The sequence below is a fragment of the Chrysemys picta genome, chromosome 4 (assembly GCF_011386835.1).
Source record: "Chrysemys picta bellii isolate R12L10 chromosome 4, ASM1138683v2, whole genome shotgun sequence".
Classification (NCBI taxonomy): domain Eukaryota; kingdom Metazoa; phylum Chordata; order Testudines; family Emydidae; genus Chrysemys; species Chrysemys picta.
Genome location: NC_088794.1, coordinates 111429280 through 111440603, shown reverse-complemented (window position 1 = coordinate 111440603; position 11324 = coordinate 111429280). Strand labels below are relative to the sequence as shown.

At 43.6% G+C, this 11324-nt stretch overlaps 1 protein-coding gene across 1 annotated transcript; it reads left to right on the top strand.

Moving 5' to 3' along the window:
* Positions 1-8772: 8772 nt before the first annotated feature.
* On the top strand, positions 8773-10879 carry LOC135983440 (uncharacterized). The gene is made up of 2 exons (XM_065595468.1): positions 8773-9676; positions 10277-10879. Exons 1-2 carry the CDS (start codon positions 9136-9138, stop codon positions 10777-10779), a joined length of 1044 nt encoding a protein of 347 aa, XP_065451540.1. The 5' UTR covers positions 8773-9135; the 3' UTR covers positions 10780-10879.
* The last annotated feature ends 445 nt before the right edge of the window (positions 10880-11324 follow it).

Below are 11324 nucleotides of genomic sequence, written 5' to 3'. Positions count from 1 at the left end.
TAGGGCACTCATCTGGGTGCTGTTTCTGTTCCAAGCCTGGATAAAATAAGCTTCAAAAGATTGGGGAGGGGGTGTTTGTTTTTTGATTATCTGCAAATATTCACAATTGCTTAAGGAATCTATTGGGGGGAAAAAAAACCCTAAACATCTGTAGAAGCACTTCTGGCAGGAATTTTCTGCTTCTAGAATTTGTAAAGCATTTGCTGTTGAAGAACATTTTTATGAATTAACTAGTAAAAAGCAGGATGGACAAATAGCCACAGAACTAACATGACAGTTCTATTTGTGAAGACATTCTCAAGTAGGTCTCAATGTTATTAACTCAAAAAGTAACTGCAAAATATTTTTTAAGTACATCCGAAGCAGGAATCCTGCTAAACAACCAGTGGGGCCACTGGACTATTGAGATACTAAAGGAGCACTCAAGGAAGATAAGGCCATTGCAGAGAAACTAAATGAATTCTTTGCATTGGTCTTCATGACTGAGGATGTGAGGGAGATTCCCAAACCTGAGCCATTCTTTTTAGGTGACAAATCTGGGGAACTGTCGTGGATTAGAGGAGGTTTTGGAACAAATTGATAAATTAAACAGTAATAAGTCACCAGGACCAGATGGTATTCACCCAAGAGTTCTGAAGGCAGTATCGGGGTAAGGATGCCTCTGGCCCTGTATCTGCCACAGCTGGGCTTGTAGGTCATCCCTCTCCTGCTCTACACCTTTCAGCAGGAATCATACAATTTCTTTCTCCTCTTTGGCATGTCAAACCTGGTTTCTCTGGAACTCTAAGTTCCCCTCCACTATTTTCAGGGCCTCCTCAGCAGCTGCCAATTTCTCCCACAGCTCTTTCACCTGCCCCTCTGGGTCCCCCAGTACCTTTTCCCCCAGGGTCTAGGTCCCCACAGTAGCCTGCTGGGCCACTGGGTTCACCCCTACATCTTTCTGCGCCCACTCTGTTTCAATCTTTTTGTCTCTCCGTTCTTTCTGACTCCCAGCCAAGTGGGTGGATGGAGCCTCTGCCCTTTCTGTGGTTATACCCACTTTCTCTGTACTGCCAGTATGTGCTTCCAGTTCCCCCTTCCTGGGAACTTTACCCCTCTCTGAGCCATTCCTCTTCTTTCTATGCGGGCACTTCCTTTCTCTGTGCCCCAACTCCCCACATAAAATACAGAGCCTGCCCCCCAATCTCTTAGCAGGAGGGCCTCTTTGGGGCACCCTTGCTTTTTCCCTTCCTGGGGAGCTTCTTCGTTACAACTCACATGGGGCATTGCCTTTGTAGGCATCCCCTCTGGCTACAGACATAACATAATTTTGGCTGGGCTCCAGGCCTTGGGCTTTCCTCCCTATTTCCAGCCCTTATGGCCTTTCCTATTTTTCTCCTTCCAACACCTCAATAAGTACCGCTGCTGTGCCATAATCTCCAGCATGTACTCCTACAGCTACTGTTTCGCCTCCCACAGTCTTTGCTGATTTTCCAGCACCTGCGTCAGCAGGGCCAGGATCCCCCCTTGCTACTTGTCTATCCCCTTTGTTGGGGGTAGCAAATGAAGAGCCCAGCCTGGGAAGGTTTTGCTGCCCTCTGCAAAGAGTGCCTCTGCCCAAAGTGACTCTATACATCTTTTCTCTTCCTCCCTCACCTCCGGGGAGTCTCTCCTGCACTGAACCACACTCCTCCCTTGTGTCAGTAGTGACCATGCAGTACTGTCTCTCTCAGTTCCCTTTCCTCAGGGTCAATTGTCCTATACAATTCTTCGTCCAGGGCTCAGTCCTTTGCACCATCCCCTTCAGAGGCAACTGAATGCCTGCATTCTCCACCACGTTGTCACGGGGTGCAGCCCTCACTGCCGGACTGGCACCTCCTCCTGGTCGTGCAGGGGATTAGCTTGAGGCCGAGGCCCACATCTGCAGTCTGCACACTGGCACTCTGTATCTACTCCCACTTATGACTCCTCTTTCTCCTTCAAGAACTGCAGCGTCCTCTTTGCAACACAGCCCTCCAGCCATGTCGTCATCTGTGTTTCCTCCTTTGGGGGGAGGGAATATCTCTGTCCAACAGTCCAGCCTATTCCCCAGTGGTGAGTTGTGGGGACCCAGGCCCAACCTCTACTCTGGGCCCCAGCCCAAGGACCCTGTAATAGCTCCTCTATAACCCCTGTCAATGCTGCTATATTTCCCTGGGCCATGTGCATGGAAAGATACTGTCTCAAACATGGAGTCAGGAATCACATGTTCTATGTGCCTTGCTGAGCCACTGGGCCTCCATGTTCCATATGCTCTCTAAGGTATCCTCAGGAGGGGCTCACTGAAAGAGTTTATTCTCCTTAATGGCCCATCAACCATGGCTGGCTGGCCTTAATGTAAATCTGTCTTGTGGGTGTAACCCAGGAACACAACACATTTGAAATACAAACATATAGCAAATATTCATAACTTCAGATACAATAATAACAAATGGATTTAAACACTATAATAATACTTCGCAGCTTATAACATTTTCATTGACACCTTACAAGTAATATTTTGTATAAAATTTATCAGAATTGTGCAACAGAGGTGATACATCACCAGTTACACCTTTACACCTTAGTGTACACATGGCTTTATTTCTTTCTATACAGCATCACAATAACATTTAAAACACTAACATATTTTTCAGATGTTTTAAAAAATAGGAAATTGAGCCAACACCTCACACCAATAACCTTTTAAAATTATAGTTCAGTTTGCTATATGCTATTTAAGAAAGATTTCCCATTAAACATGTTATTTAAAAAGTGCAAACATTAAAAAGTATGAAGATCATAAGCTAAGTTACAGAAACAATTCTGACACAAACCTTAATATTCGGTTCATAGACACAGATGATTAAAGAGGAAATAATTCTCATTGAGCAGCACCCAAACATCCTTAACTCTGACCCTAGAAAAAGACATTCACAGTACCTACGAGTCTAAAGCAAACTTGATGGAGATTTTCATAGACATCCAGGGGATAGAGCTACATATTTTTCATTCAAATTAATGTCTCTATCACCATAATAAAAATAAAGGTTAGTCTGAATAGACACACTATTAACCAGATGTTTCTTAGCATAAGAGACCAATAAAATCCCTTTAAAAATCTTAATTCTTTTTAAATATTGTGCCAGAATCCTTCTAGTATCCAAAGTATGTAACACCAATAATTCCCCTTTATTAGCATGTGACTTAGGAAAAATGGTAAATTAATAGTTTGATTGATGTGAAATTCAGATACTATCTTTGGTAGAAATCTGTGGTCAGGTCTAAGAATCACTTTGTTGTTATGAAATACAGTAATGGCAGATCCACCATCAGAGCATGTAATTTTCTAACACTTCTGGCTGATGTTATATAAGAATAATAAATTCCATCTTTATAGACAAATAAAATAAGGAACACTCTGCCAAGAGTTCAAATGGTGGTTTCATAATGATGGACAAGACCAAATTGAGGTCCCAGGTGGGATCAGATCCCACAAAAGGGATACAAATTGGACAACTGCTTCATAAACCTTTTAATTGTATCATGCACAAACAGTGATCTACCATCAAAACAAGCATGGTAAGTGGAAATAGTTGCCAAATGAACTCTTAAAGAAGCATTAGATAAGCTGTCAGATTTCAAATACATTAAATGTTCCAAAACAGAGGAAACGGAAGCTGAAACTGGGGAATCAGATTTTCTTGGCATCCAAGAGACCTGGAGAGTATTAGACCAAGCGAAATACTCAGTACTGCACCTCTGCTCTTCAAAGTTGAAACCAGAACTGTCCTGGGCTTCAGAGATGGAACCACAGAGGTCATGTCAGAATCAGACAGCTTTAGTAAATCTGACGCACAGGATCTGTTACTACTAACAGTGGCTCTCTTTTCCCTGGCCTTCTTGGAAAATAATATACTTGGAGCTGACGATGTGGCAGTCATCCTTTTTCCACCATTAGGACCTTCAGAGACTTGACAGCTTTGAAAGAAGGATCCAGAGCCAAAATAGATGATGGTCCCAATGACTGGGAATCTTTACACAACTTAACTTTGCTGAAGGAAGCTACTAGAGCTGAAACAAGCCTATTGGACTTCAGATCCAATGACTTTCTGGAACCAGACAGTTCAGCAGCAAGGGTTTCCTTGAGCAGAAGCATCTCCAGTTTGTTCTGCCTCTCCCTGCGAGTGCTGGGTGTGAAAGTCTGGCAAATGGAACACCCACATGGAGAATGGCCTTCACCCAGGCATTTAAGGTACCTCACATGGTTATCTAATACCAGGAAGACATCTGGGCATGAAAAGCATCACTTAAAACACGACTTCTTTTTCCATAGTTCCACCATCACACGGAACCAACTCCACAAGCTACATTAAACTATCTATACTTAACACTATCTTATATTGAACAGTAAATTAAATTAACAGCTATAAACTACAGACTATTGAGACAGGCTCAGTGGAGAAAAATCCAAGATTCAAATGGACCAGACCAGTTCATTTCCAACTGCTGCAGAGGCTGGAAGGAACTGAAACAGTATGAGGTGCACTGCCCCCTTAAATAGCCTTGGGCTGAGAACATTTGATGACACTGAGAGGAGGGGTAAGAGGGGTACAACATGTGTATTCTAACAGACATTGCTTGGAGAAGGGTCAACCATTGGGCAGCACCAGGTGGCTCAAAACCAATAAGTGGGACTACGCAGAGCCACTTGAAGAACTATAAGCATCACCACAAACATGGTGCATGTCCACAGGGCCGGCTATAGGCACCAGTAAACCAAGCACGTGCTTGGGGCGGCACAATTTCAGGGGCAGCATTCCAGGCACCTTTTTTTTTTTGCTTCTGCAGTTGCGCTCCTGGAAGTTGTTTTTTTTTTTTCATTTTGCTTGGGGCGGCAAAAAACCCAGAGCCGGCCCTGCATGTGAATCTTCGTGATCAATCTTATTCCCCAGACATGTCAAACACATTTTAAACTGATGTGGAAAATCCTCGTTATAGTAGCACTCTGGATCTCTGCAAACCAGGCACTGTCAGAACCTTCTCTTTGGTAACTGCCCAGTGAACCACCTTCCTACTGAAAGTGGAGAATAACATATTTTATATTGTGTACACTATTTACTATAGCTATACAGGGGACAGTGGATGTCTATTAAGGAAGATAGATTTAAGAACTCTGTAAATTGTCAAACAAAGGGAATGACCTTCAAATAAATAATTAAAGAATTAATTGCATTGCCACGAAGAAATCAGGCTAAAATGCAAAACTGTTTCCTGTTTTACTTGCCAATGACATTCAATATTTCTGTTTTCTTAGATATTTGTAACCAGAATCTTTGAATCAGTTAACATTAATGTGTTCTGCAATTACCTAAAGGCATATGGTAAACTGATCCTTTATTTAAGATACTTCCTATAATGAAAAACAAAAAAGGAATGTAACTAATCACAAGGGAAATTACCATTAATATGTTTGATATCCAGTTTCTCAATATTTTTTCTATAAAAAATAGGTTAGAGACTATATTTAGAATTTATCTCTCCGATTTAGCTGCCAGCTGAAAACACCTTTTGTATCTACCATTAAGTTAGTCTAGATAAGTGACTCCTTTTTTCAGCTAGCACATACATCTAATAATCCTTAATACCAACCATCGGTGGTTTATGTATAAATCATCAATTCTTACCTTCTTTACTGCCAGAAGCCGAATGCATTATCTCTACAATAAACATTGTGCTAGCTTCTGGCACAAGGAATACAGGATGCAAACACTGACCTCAGCCTGACACAAATATGTACAGCATGCAACACCATCAAGCTACTTTGCAATCTGCATTTATGGTCACAATGCCCTTCGACTTTCACTAATTCTAATAAAATATTAATTAGCAGATTAAATAAACTTGTATTCAAGAAACAACAGAATTACAAATAGCTAAAAAAAACGTTGTTATGTGGATGGCCAGTGAACTTCATCAAATTTGGTTTCTGTCTGTGATTGAAATAATGGAAGTAAAATTTAGTTAGCATCAAAAATAAATGTGCTAGATCCTAAGACTTCTTTATTCATAACGTTTAACAAAGTAAAATAAATATTTTCATCATAGTGAGACGTCAGATATGCTTATCACAACTATGGTAGTTTGTTTTGATCCGGGGAATTACAGGCCAGTCAGCCTCATCTCAGTCCCTGGAAAAATCATGGAGTAGGTCCTCAAGAAATCAATTCTGAAGCACTTAGAGGAGAGGCAAGTGATCAGGAACAGTCAGCATGGATTCACCAAGGGCAAGTCATGCCTGACTAACCTAATTGCCTTCTATGAGGAAATAACTGGGTCTGTGGATGAGGGGAAAGCAGTGGATGTGTTATTCCTTGACTTTAGCAAAGCTTTTGATACAGTCTCCCACAGTATTCTTGCCAGCAAGTTAAAGAAGTATGGGCTGGATGAATGGACTATAAGGTGGATAGAAAGCTGGCTAGATCGTCCGGCTCAATGGGTAGTGAGTGATCAATGGCTCCATGTCTAGTTGGCAGCTAGTTTCAAGCGGAGTGCCTCAAGGGTCGGTCCTGGGGCCGGTTTTGTTCAATATCTTCATTAATGATCTGGAGGATGGCGTGGACTGCACTCTCAGCAAGTTTGCAGATGACGCTAAACTGGGAGGAGTGGTAGATACGCTGGAGGGTAGGGATAGGATACAGAGGGACCTAAACAAATTAGAGGATTGGGCCAAAAGAAACCTGATGAGGTTCAACAAGGACAAGTGCAGAGTCCTGCACTTAGGACAGAAGAATCCCATTCACTGTTACAGACTAGGGACCGAATGGCTAGGAAGCAGTTCTGCAGAAAAGGACCTAGGGGTTACAGTGGACGAGAAGCTGGATATGAGTCAACAGTGTGCCCTTGTTGCAAGAAGGCTAACGGCATTTTGGGCTGTATAAGTAGGGGCATTGCCAGCAGATCGAGGGACGTGATCATTCCCCTCTATTCAACATTGGTGAGGCCTCATCTGGAGTACTGTGTCCAGTTTTGGGCCCCACACTACAAGAAGGATGTGGAAAAATTGGAAAGAATCCAGCGGAGGGCAACAAAAATGATTAGGGGGCTGGAGCACATGACTTATGAGGAGAAGCTGAGGGAAGCTGTTTAGTCTGCAGAAGAGAAGAATGAGGGGGGATTTGATAGCTGCTTTCAGCTACCTGAAAGGGGGTTCCACAGAGGATGGATCTAGACTGTTCTCAGTGGTACCTGACAGAACAAGGAGTAATGACAGAACAAGGAGTAATGGTCTCAAGTTGCAGTGGGGGAGGTTTAGGTTGGATGTTAGGAAAAACTTTTCACTAGGAGGGTGGTGAAGCATTGGAATGGGTTACCTAGGGAGGTGGTGGAATCTCCTTCCGTAGAGGTTTTTAAGGTCAGGCTTGACAAAGCCCTGACTGGGATGATTTAGTTGGGAATTGGTCCTGCTTTGAGTAGGGGGTTGGACTAGATGACCTCCTGAGGTCCCTTCCAACCCTGATATTCTATGATTCCCCATAGATATTACTTCCTGTGAGGCATGATTCTTCATTGTTTTGTTTATTCTAGGCAGTATGTCTGTTTCTCCTGGATAATATAACAAAAATATCAGGACACTTTGCTGTCTGGTACTATTATGTAAATAAGATTTTTGTGTAGCATGTTCTTTACCTTTTTTCCCTGAGCCTAATCACAGACAAATTCATTTCATCTTTTTGCATTTTCATCACCCTGTGTCCCCCTATAACTGTCATTGGAGGCAATCTATAAATAATAATGCTACCACTTTGCCAAGATGAAAGACATCCATACAGATGCAAAGTGCTTTCAATGGAAACTATTATTCCATTTTACAGATTGGGAAACTGAGGTACAGGGGGGAACAGTGTATTGCCCAAGGTCACATAGTAACCTTGATTTCTTCCTGATACAGACTCCTCTGTTCTAATGGCTCTTCTATACACCACAGTGTGTCCCAATCCATAAAAAGAAACTATCTTGGAAATGGAAATAATAGAATCAATCATAATTTTATGCACATAAGTATAGTTTGTAGCACACTATAAATACATCATTAACTTTTAAAAAGAAAAGGAATGTACAGTATTCAGAAAATATAGTAGAGGAGGACATAGCACTGGCCAAGACAACAACAAGACAAATGACTTGTCAATAAGGTAGCCAAAGAATTAGAAGTTTAAAGGTAAAAATTTTAAAAATGCCTAAGTCTGGAAAGGAAACAGATTTTCTGTTACATGGGTAATTCCATGGGTTTGAAAATATTTTCTTTTCCAGAAAATGAAAAAAAAATGAAAAGAGAATGAAAACAAAAAAATCCTGTGAAGTGAAAATGTAATAAATAAATAAATAAATAAAGTGACTCAGCTGAAATATTTCTTTTGGATCAAATCAAAATATTTCATTCTAATTTTAACATATTTAATATTTAGGTTTTTAATAATATAAAAAGATTTCTAAACAAAAAAATTCAAAATGAAAAATTATAATGTTCTGTTCTGAAAATGTCAACATTGTCAAAACATTTCAGGTCATTTTTTCTCAACATGAAAGTTTCTCCAAATGGACACTTCTGCTAAATGTTTCACATATGATAAATTGGCATTTTACAGTGGAAAAACATTCTGTCAGAAAATTCCCAACCAGATCTAGTCTCATTGACTTTCAGTGAGCCAGGATCTTAGGAGTCTAATGGCCTGATTTTCAAAGATATTTAAGGCCTGGTCTACACTACGGGTTTAGGTCGACTTTAGCAGCGTTAAACCGAATTAAGCCTGGACATGTCCACACAACGAAGCCCTTTCTTTCGACTTAAAGGGTCCTTTAAACCGGTTTCTTTACACCACCTCTGACGAGGGGATTAGCGATAAAACCGGTCTTTGCGGGTCGGAATTGGGGTAGTGTGGACGGAATTCGACGTTATTGGCCTCCGGGAGCTATCCCACAGTGCTTCATTGTGACCGCTCTGGACAGCACTCTCAACTCAGATGCACTGACCAGGTAGACAGGAAAAGACCCGCGAAGGTTTGAATTTCATTTCCTGTTTGCCCAGCGTGGAGAGCACAGGTGACCCCGCAGAGCTCATCAGCACAGGTAACCGTGATGGAGTCCTCCCAGGATCGCAAAAGAGCTCCAGCATGGACCGAACGGGAGGTACGAGATCTGCTCGCCATATGGGGAGATGAAGCAGTGATAGCTGAACTCCGTAGCAGTAAAAGAAATGGAAAAGTATTAGAAAAGATCTCCAAGGCCATGAAGGACCGAGGCCATAACAGGGACACACAGCAGTGCCGCGTGAAAATTAAGGAGCTACGGCAAGCTTACCACAAAGCCAGAGAAGCAAACGGAAGGTCCGGGGCAGAGCCGCAAACTTGCCGCTACTACGCGGAGCTGCATGCGATCCTAGGGGGTGCAGCCACCACTACCCCAACCGTGTGCTATGACTCTCTCACTGGAGAAACACACAGGGAAGACGGTTCGGGGAACGAGGAAGATGACGATGGAGGTACTGTAGGTAGCTCACAGCAGCAAGGAAGCGGAGAAACCGGTTTCCCCAACAGCCAGGATATGTTTGTGACCCTGGACCTGGAACCAGTAACCCCCGAACTCACCCAAGACCCTCAGGGCACACAGGAGACCTCTGGTGAGTGTAACTTTGTAACTATTTGTAAACATTACAAAAAAAAAGCAAGCGTGTTTAATGATTACTTTGCCCTGGCAATCGCGGCCAGTACATCTACTGGAAAAGTCTGTTAACGTGTATGGGGATGGAGCGGAAATCCTCCAGGGACATCTCCAGAAAGCTCTCCTGGTTGAAATGGGGTGATTTTATTAAGGGGACATTCAGAGGCGCCCGTTCCTGCTCTTCTGACCAGAAATGTTCCCCGCTGTTAACCACGCGGTGGGGGGGGAGGGGTGAAGTGATCATCCCAGAGAATCGTGTGTGTGTGTGGGGGGCGGGGGGGTTTACTTGTGTTTGTGCCGCATGTTAACCGGGAAACTGCAGCCCCCTCCTTTTACATTGAAACCCCATTTTAAATGGACAACCCAATTCATCCTTGATATGGGAAATGCGCTGCTGTTTGCAACCTTTCCCGCATGTTAAGAAGGTTAAAAAAGCCAAAACACTGTGGCCTATGATGGCTGCCTGCAAGCCGAAATATGCGACCTTGTAATGAAAGAGTGTACCCATTGTTCTCTAAAATGTGTCTTTTTTAACCACCTCTCCCTTCTCCTCCGCCAGCTGCAAATGTTTCTCCTTCGCAGAGGCTCGTGAACATTAGAAAGAGAAAACGTAGGACGAGGGACGAGATGTTCACGGAGCTGCAGATGTCCGCCCAGGCTGATAGAGCACAGCAGAATGCGTGGAGGCAGTCAATGACGGAGATGAGAAAAGCCCAATATGAACGAGAGGAGAGGTGGCGGGCTGAATCGCGGGAAGAACAGAGCAAGTGGCGGGCTGAAGACGATAGGTGGCGTCAGCTTGCAGACAGAGGGCAAGAGGCAATGCTCCGTCTGCTGGAGCATCAAACTGATATGCTCGAGCGTATGGTTGAGTTGCAGGAAAGGCAGCAGGAGCAGAGACCGCCGCTACAGCCCCTGTGTAACCAACAGCCCTCCTCCCCAAGTTCCATAGCCTCCTCACCCAGACGCCCAAGAACACGGTGGGGGGGCCTCCGTCCACCCAGTCACTCCACCCCAGATGATCGCCCAAGCATCAGAAGGCTGGCCTTCAATAAGAGTTAAAGTTTTAAAATGCAGTGTGTCCTTTTCCATCCCTCCTCCCCCACCCATCCCAGGCTACCTTGGCAATTATCCCCCTACCTCTGTAAGGAACTAATAAAGAATGCATGAATGTTAAAAAAAAATGACTTTATTGCCTCTGCAAGCAGGAGGGGAGGGGGGGTGGGGTGGTTGGTTTACAGGGAAGTAGAGTGAACCGGGTCGGGGGGGGGGGGTTTGGAGGGTTCATCAAGGAGAAACAAACAGAAGTTTCACACAGTAGCCTGGCCAGTCACAAAACTCGTTTTCAAAGCTTCTCTGATGCGCACCGCGCCCTGCTGTGCTCCTCTAACCGCCCTGGTGTCTGGCTGCGCGTAATCAGCGGCCAGGCGAGTTGCCTCAACCTCCCACCCCGCCATAAAGGTCTCCCCCTTACTCTCACAGATATTGTGGAGCACACAGCAAGTAGCAATAACAATGGGGATATTCTTTTCGCTGAGGTCTGAGCGAGTCAGTAAGCTGCGCCAGCGCGCTTTTAAACGTCCAAATGCACATTCCACCACCATTCG